An 11,579-nucleotide genomic window follows, 5' to 3' on the forward strand; every position below is an offset into this window, starting at 1 on the left:
GGCTTGAGGCCGGGGGAACCCGGAGGCTTGAGACCGGGGGAACCTGGAGGCTTGAGACTGGAGACTGGAGACTTGAGACTGTGGCAACAACACGACACGACACGTGGCACCAAGACAGCAATGGTGCAATGCAGCAACTACGTGCTGAAACATAGCCACGTTTACATGCAGACTTTTCCTTCATTCAGATTGAAGAGCTCGGGTCTACTGTTTACATGTGACGTGATCTCTTCCGATCTGGTGTTTACATGTGCCACTTCATTTAATCGGAACCGTTGATTTACGGCTGTGTCACATGCAGAGCGATGTAAACATCACGTGACCGATCAATGATGGAGGTCCATCGTGTGATCAGCACAGTCGTTCCGATTGTGTTGACACATTTATTCAAGCAAAAGCTTGATACGAAGGCGCTTCTACTGGAAGCACGGAAGAGGAGACGGCGTACAGAAGGGGGCCTTTTTGTTTTTATATGTTGGCCGGTGCTGCCCGTTTTCGTTGAGCTTGACGTGGACTTTCTTGAACAGATCAGAATTTCTCGTTTTCCTACCGTCTAAGTGTGCGATAATGTTCAGATCTTTAAGGGTTTCTATTAAAAATAAACTCTCCGTCACAGACCAGTTCTGCGCGCACTGCTGCTTGGAAGCCGCCATTTTTTCAAGTGAGGAAACGTGACTGCGCATTTACATCAAGACAGAGCATGGAAGAACACAGCCTGACAGCATTCCGTTTCACCGTTTACAAGATAAGATTTTACATCTGATCGGTTTGGGAAAAGGAATATTCTACCCCTGTGAAACCAAATGACATTCCATTCTAATTGGAATATTAGGCTCCATGTAAACCCAGCTATTGACCCGACAAGGACAAGGGGACACAGAGGTTAAATACACGAGGGAAAACGAGACACAGGTGGTGCAATCAGCCAGGTGAGACACATGAGGTAATCACAGGAGGGAGGTCAGGAAGACAGGACATGACTACAAAGTAAAACAGGAAACACAAGACAGGGATCGTGACAATCTCATCTTAACTTTCTCTTCCTTCTTCCTGGAGCTGGAGTCGTGTTTGCCATGTCTGATTCCCCCAGCGCACCCATCGCCAGGAAACGGCAGTGAATGACGTGAGTAACCATCGTCAGTCCCACCGGTTTTAAAAAAGGAAAGTCCTGTGCTGTGAATGCTTTCTCAGCAGGTGTGCACACTGGTGCACAAGCAAATAAGCAATGGCTTTACATGAATGGCTGGATTCAAGACTGCAACAGGATGCGGTCCACCCGGTGAGGGGGTGTCTCATGGAGATTCACCTGGACTTTGCCATATTTCAGTGTGTTAATTTTGCAGGGCATATCTTTCTGATACAGTTTGCCCTGTCAGTCACGTGCCTGTGGGCTCGGAGGAACAAAATATGCATTTTTTTTCTCTTTTTTTCTAACATGGCATTTTTAATTGCGCAAGTCTTCAAAATTAAATCCTGCATCTTTTAGAGGATTCAGACGAATCCCCGTAGACTCCACTGTGCACTCTCAGACCGGACATCATAGTCGCCCGAGCTACCGGCCCCTGAGGCGTCAGCCAGAGAGTCAGACTTTAACCCTGATGAAGTCACTGTGGTTGCCCCTACTGCTGCCCTCATATATATGCAATTATTTTACCCATCTTGCTACCATGCTAGTAATAATGTGCCTCTGCAGGTGCTAAGGTGAAAAAGTACCCTTAGAACTCAGGTCTGCTTGACTTTTCTGTGTGTCACACAGTGTTTAGCGCCACTGAGCTCGGTCTTACGGGGGAGTGCTGGGAGTCTTCAAACTAAACCTGCTCTGTTTTTTTTAAAGCGTCACAAGGTAACATTTGTTGTGATTCGCTGCTACATGATTGACCCCAACTCTCCTGGTTAAAAGCAAAGCAATGGCACCACATCTTCTACTTACTCACAGGATACTTACTTCAAGGAACAGACACTAACAGGGGGAGAAGGATTCGAGGAGGTTTTTATTTCTTACATTTATATAAATTAACTTTCCTAAAATACAGGTCTTTTTTTCAGAGGGCATCGTATAAGTAAAGTTCTAAGAAAAGCATTTCAATTAATGTCCTGTTTAGAATGATAATAATCCACAAGGCTTTATCCAGTTATAAACGTGTCTCTTTTCTTAAGGCATTACATTTACAGGAATGTACAGCAAGTGATACTTTCTCCTTCATAACGCAGCAGAGGCCTCCGTTTATCATTTTACTCACTTCTATTTTGAGTGTTGTCGTATGGCACAGCTGCGCTCCACAGACCAAAGCCCTTTACAGACTCGCACATGTGCTGTTGCAGCAGTTCAGCGTCACACTCAGAGTCAATTCCTCCGTTTCAGCGCAGCTTGATGATTTCAACTGGAACCTGAAGTGGGTCAACAGCTTCTTTCAAAACCATCTAAGGCGGTCGTCACCACTCGAAGCCTGACAGGTCCAGCCATTGATCATAAGTGTGCACAGGCAGGATAAATATTTATGATGAGACGCTGAGTGTCTGAGGAAGCTCTGAGTGGCTCTGACTGCTTTGTATATTCTCCAGAGAGAACACGCTGGAGGACACACAGGCACAAACACACAAGAAGACACACACAGGCCAAGAAACAAATGGAAAAACACCGGAATTTTTTAATTTGATGGTGTTTGAGATAAAAGCGGACGTGGCCCATCAGTGTAAAGAACAGAATGGAGCAGGAAGGCACAAAATAAAGAGAAACACAGCACAGAACAGTGCGGCGCGAAAATACTGGCTAGAACAGACGAGCAACGCTGAGGAGAGCAGAAACTGATGTCAGAATAGTGGAAAAGTACATGAAATGAAAATGCAACAGACATATTTGAGTACAATTCAGTGAGTAAGAAGACAAAAAAAAATCACAGACACTAAAGTGTTAAATGGAACATGAGGGATCTCCAGCTTGGGCCCATAGCAGAACCCCTCAGACGGTTGTACCTCCAACCATTTCTAATAGAACTCTGTGAGTTTCTACCTTCCCCAAGGGTTCTGTCACCCACCCAGAAGGTGCAGGTTGACCTCATGAGCAGCAGGGGAGGGCTGTGCAGCTTTGTCATCCTCCGCATTCTCATCACCAAGGACATACGAGTTTGTGTCGTGCTCCACGTTCACCCCTCGGATCAAGCAGCAAGATGAATCATGCTTGGGATCCTTCACCCTCTCACCTCAGGATGAGCTTGCCACAGCCAGCTCTAAGCCAACAGAAGAGGAATGGCTGTGTTGGCCCTGGCCGGAACCAGTGGGCTCAGAATCCATGGACTAAGCAGTCTAATTGAGGGGACAGAAGCCAGACACAACAGGCCATCCCCAGCAGGTGAAGCCATGTCATCTCCAGCAACTGTGACAAAGCACAGAGGGAAGAGAAAAAAAGAGAGTTGTTAGCATAACTCAGGCTCATGTACCACTGCAGATGAAGCAGGAGGCAGTGGCAGGCCAGCTGGTCTAGCTAGGCTCCACCACCGCCTCTCAGCTTCCTCTTCACTGCTGCATGAGTGGCATGTTGAGAAGGAAACTACGGTAAAGCCAAGTAAGCAGTTGGGACTGAAACCAGCGTCGCTGTGTGAAGAAGCAACGAGCTGCTGGTCTTAACTGTGCAGTTGTGGTACACTGAGAAAGGAAAGAACCATGCGTGGCACACGCGTGACAGGTCGCGCATCTTCACATTCGCTGCAAACATGCTAAAGATCCAGGGGTACATAACTGCAACAAGTCACCTCGCCACTGGTTGTGTTGATGCCGTCTGTGGCATCTCAGCCATACAAGAACCTAGAAGGTACGGTATTAGAAACATGTCATATGAGGGATCTACTGAAACAGAATGGAACAGAGGTGCTCAGTTACATCACCTGTTTCTGGCTACATATTCAAATGTCTCCGAGTTAAAGAGTGGTGAGAACAAAGCGCTGACATCATAAGGCTCGCCTCAGTGGATCACTGCAAGCTGTCGCCAAAACTTCTCTGTCAGTACTCCGCATACAGGAGATAAACAGAGGGATGGGAAATGAAAAGACTGGTGGTGTGTGCTCAGGACCAAGCTATATTTAGCGGTACTATTGTTATCAGTGTAGCCCTCTCCACGTGTTTGTTGTCATTAGGAGGTTATTAGATAACCCAGGCCAGGTCTAAAAAGGAATCTCTGTCTGCGTAGTTCTGCATGCTTATTCATCTGTGACATTAATTAATAACCAACCTCTCATTACCCTGCTCAGACTCTGGGAAATTAGTATTCATATTTGAAGCGTGCGGCTTGATTCCCAGGAAAACACACACAGCTCATGTTCTTCTTGAAAAATGTAACGTGGAGAATGCAGTTATCTCTTCTTGTTTGGGCTATTGAACCTCCTGAATGTCCTCGAGAGGAAATCAGAGCCACATCAACTACAGATGAGGATGCTTAAAAAGCCAGCTAGCCAGTTAGCAGGGCATCAGCAGCAAGCAGCATTCGCTGCAAACAAGGATACTCAGTTTTGAAAAGACGCAACATTAGAATATGAAGCCAGCAGTGACCTGAAAACACAGGTGAAGCTGTTAGCAGGTCCATATTCTTTTTCTGAGCCAGTGACTGATGAGGAATTGCATCTGGTGTCCTCTGACTGAACTTTCCTAGGCCTCATCCCTGTACTTCCTCTGTACGGTTCAGAGCTGATCTGACCCCCGGGCCTTGACCAGGGTCTGGGAGCGAACCTGTGGCACCTTCTTTAAATTCTTTTATAATTATAAATTTCTTGTTAGAACATGTAGGACGCCAGCGTTGTTCTGATGCCTAGCTGTGTTTGGACTACGTGAAGGTCACATCGGGCCCGACAGCACTAGTATGGTTGTTTACGGAGGGAGGGGACTCCGTTCTGGGGGAGCTGGCTCAACCTCATCTCACAGCCAACCTTGTACTTCTGTACTGGATATCCAGTAAAGTGTCCAGTGTGAGCATTGCCCATCCTCAGTAACCATATGGGCGTGAGAAGAGAAAACACAAAATGGATAAATACTGCCTGTCGTCAGCTAAACCAGACCATTGTTTAGTCGCGCTGGTTTACGTTTCTACGGCTAACGCTCCAGTTTACTTTACTGAATCCCGCAATCACCATCTTAATGCCAGAAACAGAAATACTGAAGCACTGTGCACACACTGATTTGCAGGCAAATACAGTTTTTAATTAATTTATAAAAACCAAAAAAGGAAAAGAAAGCATAAAGACATCTTTTAGGGAAATTAATCGAGCGTTAGCGTTAGCGTTAGTTCTGTCAGGCCATGGTAGTCAAGCGCCATTGGCTTCCCGTCTATCAATCAAACTGACCAATCAGCTGATCTACAGCTGCCCCGCATCAGCTGAGCAAATCCTTGCTTCTGATTGGCCCCTCTCAACTTAAATGTCACCCGGCCTCAACTCCCGTCCTGCTAGCTCTGGCTATGCTGCTATGCCCGCTGTCATCGCTGCTATCGCTGCTATCTGCTGTTATTTGCTATCTGCTGCTGCTATCCGCTGCTATCCGCTGCTGCTGCTGCTATCTGCTACTATCTACTGCAGCCTGCTGCTGCTGCCGCTACCTGCTGCTATCTGCTGCAGCCTGCTGCTGCTGCCGCTACCTGCTGCTATCTGCTGCAGCCTGCTGCTGCTGCTGCTATCTGCTGCTGCCGCTATCTGCTGCTATCTGCTGCTACCTGCTGCTATCTGCTGCTATCTGCTATCTGCTGCTGTGCTGCTATTTGCTGTACAGTTGCTCCTGCTCGCAACTTGCTACCCTCCACCTCTCCAGCTCCACCTTGTCGTGTATACATGGCATAGTTCGTTCCATGTCATGTGCTGCTCTGTTCTCGGGGGTATGTTTGCTCTTCCAGTCTTAAACTGAAAGAACCTTCCCTCACGCTGCTGGTCCCCTGTTTCATGGTGCTCATGAAAAATCATCAGGGGACTCCTCTGAACAGAGCCATACCGCCAATTTGTTCCATAATAAACAAATCAAGCTCATTATTATCTCTTGTGTTTCTTGACATGAATGGACCTGACAGAACTAAACATTAAATCTGAACTGCGTTTGCCTCGGCTCTGGAAGGATCCTGTAGGTTTGGAGTACCGTCCCTGGTCGTCAGAAAGCACTGAGAGAAGAGCTAACTTGTTGGTTTGGACTGTTTGACAATAAGACAGCAAGATAAATGCCTAGAAATAAGATATCTTTACCTTATTGACCTCCAGCTTTCCCCGCCTGTACAGAGTGTCTTAATTTTTCATCTCTTTATATGGACGCCGTCCAACAAGAAAGGAGGCACTGATGACCTTCTAGGCACCTTTATTGAAACATCTCAACATCACACACCACACTGAACTTTGTTCTTATGGCTCCTATTGATTATGCACGTTACATTTATTCAACAGTGTATTATGTTACCCAGTTATACAGAGTTTCCGAACTCCTGTTTCACAATTAAGATTTGAATTTCTGACTCAGATCGAATCAAGCGGGTGCAAAGTAACACAAGCCTCCCTTACAGTTCCTCAGTAGATGAAAAAGACGCTACATTACCTGTGTAATGTATGGCACTTAATAACAACCAGAACAATAAACTTCACGAAAGACCAAACAAACAGAAAGAAAAGAAAAGAAATGGGCGCTTTGGTGAAACTGAAAACAGACAGAAAAATAAACCGCGACAGGTTTCCAGGCGCCAACGCGCTTCAGCTGAAGCGAAGACGTGATCATAAGGTTAAGGTCTGTGGTGCAAGCTCAGGCATCCAAAACAGTGAGATCGCTCTACAAACGTGAGACGAGAGAATCACAAGACTGTGTCGTGTATTTGAAGGTCTAAATAACCTCTTTTTCACCTGTTTTAACCACTCGAATGTTAACTGAACAGAGTGACAGGCATGTTGTCTCGGGAGCGCCAGAATATGGACTGTCCTCTCTGACATCAGGAAATTACTAGAAATTCACAATTTGGCCAAAATGATGTGAACGCACCCATGAGATGTCACCTGATCTGGCGACGGTCTAGTTGGGTTCAGACATAAAGAAACACAGGGCCTTAGTTTATGCGTGGCGCAGGCCGGCGCTAGGTTAAGCCAGTGTCAGTGCTAGTTTCAAGCTGGTGCAAGTGATGTTTTTCCCCACCAAGCACCCTCGCCCGTTCACAAGCACGTGAACCTGCGCTCCACCAGCACCGGCGAGTGCTTCAGTATGTTAATGAGGTTGGCCTGGCGCTACCGTGATGCATTCCTATTTCAGAGCACCAGAAAATGTTTTCAGCATAGACCAAGAAGAGGCCAGTCTTTTGCCTTGGCGTTGGTGTGAAGTATTATTTAAGGGCTCAAGGGAGTAACACGAGGTACCCTGATAGGTTTGACTGACGTCACACCTGAGCCACACCTATGAAGAATCAGATGTCTCGTGGGGTCTTCTTTGTGCCGTGGTTTGCGCTCTGATTATGTTCTCCCTAAATACCAAACCCAGGGTGAATACGCCCCGAACTCACGGCGCACACATAGCGCCATCTGTCTAAATAGGGCCGGCTCCAGCTTTCTTAATGCCATGTGACTTTCATTGTCATGGTAACAGTAATAATGTATAATACTGCTGGAAATGTGGAGTAAACAGTCTCATCCTTGCCAAATCTGGTGTTGTCTTAGATGAGTCAAAAATGTTGACAGGCTGGAGCAAATGTGATGCTGGCAGTGAGAACGAGACTCAAACTACAGTCCCGAGAGTCTCCAAGAGCCTGAGGTGCCACTTCTGTTAGCGTAGACACAGCTGGGCTTCAGGGGTCTCCATGCATCTTCTCCTGTCTCTCAGAGCCTCTGACCCATGTCAGAATTTGGCTGGACTGGAAGTGAGACTGGGCCGCACACAAGCACTGACCCCAACTCCAGAACACATGTGGGATCAACTTGAACGCCAACAGTGGACTGGAGGAGCAGACACCAAAACAGGGAGGCTGTTTGATGCAGCGTTGAGTCATCGAATGTTGGGAGGATGTCCAGGTGTCCACTTCAGTTTGACCCCATAGTTTACAGAACCAGTTTGAAAAGCACCGCATATCCTCCTCGGAGGCTTCTCATGGTTAATGTGACCAACGATTGAGAGGTCGATCCGCCTCTGGATTGTCCACGTGAGCCCACTCAAGGACACCAGTTTGACAGGATCAGCTGTCCACCTCTCAGAAGAGTCCTGACTCAAAGTCGTCTCCAGACTTTCTTCGGTCTCTGGTACAGTTCAGACAGCTTGAAGAAGAGGAAGCATCCTTCCAAGTGGAATACAACTGGAGCTGTTTCTGATGCAGTTTGATTAATTGGAGGGGTTTTCTAAAGATGGTTTACTTGCTTGGTTTCAACACATAATATGAATAAATGTTGTATAATGCTGTGCTCAGCTGTCCTGCAGCCTCTTCAGTTTGGTATGACAGACAGTTACACATACGCAGAGTCACTGGACTGAGTGCGCCCAAAGTTGGGCATGCTCATCCTGGGCAAGTCTTTGTTCCGGATCTCATAAACGGACTTCCTTCTGGCCTGCACCCCTCTCACAGCAGCCTTGATCTTCCTCCAGCCCAGATGGTTCAGCTCCGCTAAGTTCAGCACCACGCAAATGCCACTGACTGCAAACATGAAGACCAGAAACACGGTCTTCTCCGTTGGCCTGGAGACGTAACACTCTACATCTTTTATGCAAGGGTACCGATCACACTCGTACACCGCAGGGACATTGAACCCATACAAGAAATATTGACCCACCAGAAACCCTATCTCAAGTGCATTTCGGAACACCACCTGGATGATGTAGAACCTGGATATGCCCTCCTGCCTTCTCATTTTTGACTTTGTAGTTCGCAGAGCTGAGTGAGGGATGTCCTTGACCTCCAGGCAGTCAGGCTCTGCCTCCTTGTTGGAGTTTTCCGTGTTCTGCAGCATTCCGTTCACAATAGTGTTCTTGATTTTCTTACTGTCGTCTCTCTTCACGGACTCCTGGTCCTTGTCCAGGGAGAGGTAAACGGTGGAGTAGCGCCGCTCCCTCTGCTTGGCGGACTGGTGGACTGAGTAGGTGATAAAGCAGAGGCTGGGGCAACAGACCATGATGATCTGGAACACCCAGTACCTGATGTGGGAGATGGGGAAAGCTTTGTCATAGCAGGCCTGGTTGCAGCCGGGTTGTAAGGTGTTGCACACGAACATGGACTGCTCATCATTGTACACGGTCTCTCCAACGATCGCCACGATCAGAATCCGGAATATCACCACCACAGTCAGCAGGATCCTGGGGGAAACAACAGCAATAGATAGGTTCACATTTACAGCACAGCAGAATGAAACGGAACTGAACGGAACGGAACAGAACAGAACAGAACAGAACTGAATTGAACGCTGCAGAAAACCACAAATTTGCTTTGTTGATGATCCAACATTTTACATAAGCAGCTGTCGTGAAATCTGAACGTAGAGGACATCAGGACTCGTGTGGGGCCGGTGTACAGAACCAACAAACGTGAATGTGGAGCAGGAGATCGCTGCTTGAGTCCCTTTGTCAACGTTAACCCACTGCGCAGGTTTCCTAACCAACATGTCAAAAACCAGCATTTTTCCAATTTTATTTTAGCAGGTTTTAAAAAGTATCTTGATAACAAATTTACAGAGACACGGTAACGTGTTGTGTCTTACGCTCAGTTTTCCATCAGTCATTGATTTGGATAGAAATGTAAGCTAGCTCCTTATATGGACAAAAGATGTGTTGCTCCTCACTCCCTGACGTCAAGGGGAGGAGCTAGACGCCAAACTATGCTCCGCTCTTGTGATGAATATCTAAATTGCTCGTTATCTAAATACATGAATGTGCATGAAGATACTGCTGACGAACATCTATCTCCATCCCTCTCCCCAGACGTGACCAGCCATGCAGCAGCGGCAGCAGCATAGCCATGCTAGCGTGGTACCAAGAGAACCCGCGCTGCTATGACGACAGTGCTAGTACAGGCAAACCCGAGTGAGAGCACTGCTGTGGATTAACACATTTTTTTGAGATTGTGGGATTAAAAACTGAGCCGAAGGGAAGAAGATCCACCAATTAAACATTAAAACTCATGAAACAGCATTTTGTTGTATGAACTCCTGCGATTAGTGAGGCTCATCACGCCATCCAGATGTTTCAGGCTAAAGAGGTTTAAGCCATCCGCCAAAAGTCACCTGTACTTCAATTACAACATGATGGGTAGTTGTTGTTGTTTTACTGTTTTCTGTGTTAAATAAAATAGATTAGTCAAGACCTGAAAGACATTTACATGTCCGTAACAGTGCTCTTCGTACTGCTATGCTGACGTGGTAGAGTGCAGCCTGAACTAACTTGCACTTAAATGACATTGCTAGCAAACGGTTAATTAAATAAACGATGGAAGCCCTGATGAGGTTCATGTTCCAGTCACATTTATTGAGTCTTTAACTTTAAATTGCTCTCAGTTCTCGGTGGTTTTAAACCCTGAGTTGATTGACGAACCATCGCCAACCATGAGAAGTTCAGTCGTCAAGTCTGCACCAGTTGTTTTCCACTGTGACGTAAATGTTCAAATGTATGAAGCAGGTTTAAATGGCCTCCATTTATATGCTTCTAGTCTACAAACCAGCTGGCAGACGGTGCTGCAGCTGCAAACTTTAATAATTCTGACTCGTAGTGGCCACCAGAGCAGTGTAACTGGGATCAGTTACCAGTTTTTCCATCTGTAAAAGGTCTATGATGCATCTTCTCCTGCTGCTGCTCTGAGGTCAGTCATGAGCCACTTCCAGAGCAACTCTATCAGATGGTGAACCCTCCTCATGGCTCCTCCGTTCATCTGCTGTAATTATGAACCTGACCGTGGGAATATTCACAGCATGCAAATGCAAACTCGAATCCATAACAAATAACTTAGGGGACCCGGAGACTTGGGTTGAATCGTCCCTGTGCCACCGGCAGCCCGGTGGGATCCGCAGCTCCGGGAGCTGTCCGGTGCTGAAGCGCCGCTGGCCCTCCCGCCTCTACGGGAGATTGTTCTCACCGCAAGTTAAGGGAAACGCCCTCAACTCCATCCTGGAAGAGACCCGATGAAGAGGAACCACGACCGAACTTGTCCCGCTCGGACGGACTCGCGGCTCAGTGTCTAACAGTTCAACTCAAGCGCGGTTTTCTTGTTTTTAAGGTGATTTTTTTAGTCTTTGGTTTCAGTGCTGAAGTTTGGTTCGGGCTACTTTCCTCTCCCTAAACTCCTACCTTCCGATCATAGTCGAGTGCTGCTGGACAGCCGCCTCCAAGAGCCGCTCCAGGATGGTCCACTCCCCCATGGCTGCTCATCGGAGGCACCACCGCAGGCGCAAATCACGGGGAAACCAGAGAAGTCCGCGGACGGTGCTGCTGCTCCCCGGCTAGGAGTCCGCCGAGTGCAGCCTCACCCAGCAAACTTGCAGGTACGAGTTGGGGGAGGGAGTTCTCCAGTCGTGTCCGCTCTCCGGGCGCTGACGCCTGGTGAGACCTCCCGCAGGCTCCCGCCGGAATGAGGGTGCGCGCGGAGGGCGGGACGCGTGTGGCCGAGCGCC

The 11,579-nt window shown here is 47.5% G+C and overlaps 1 protein-coding gene across 1 annotated transcript; it reads right to left on the reverse strand.

Annotated features, from left to right (window-relative positions):
- Window positions 1-6,304: 6,304 nt before the first annotated feature.
- On the reverse strand, window positions 6,305-11,579 carry gjd2b (gap junction protein delta 2b). The gene is made up of 2 exons (XM_086190572.1): window positions 11,257-11,579; window positions 6,305-9,276 (listed from the first exon to the last, which is right to left on the reverse strand). The coding sequence occupies exons 1-2, from the start codon at window positions 11,325-11,327 to the stop codon at window positions 8,433-8,435; spliced, it is 915 nt and encodes a 304-aa protein (XP_086046698.1). The 5' UTR covers window positions 11,328-11,579; the 3' UTR covers window positions 6,305-8,432.

The sequence above is a fragment of the Aulostomus chinensis genome, chromosome 20, assembly GCF_037954235.1.
Source record: "Aulostomus chinensis isolate RoL2024-O1b breed Wild chromosome 20, RoL_Achi_v1.0, whole genome shotgun sequence".
NCBI lineage: Eukaryota > Metazoa > Chordata > Actinopteri > Syngnathiformes > Aulostomidae > Aulostomus > Aulostomus chinensis.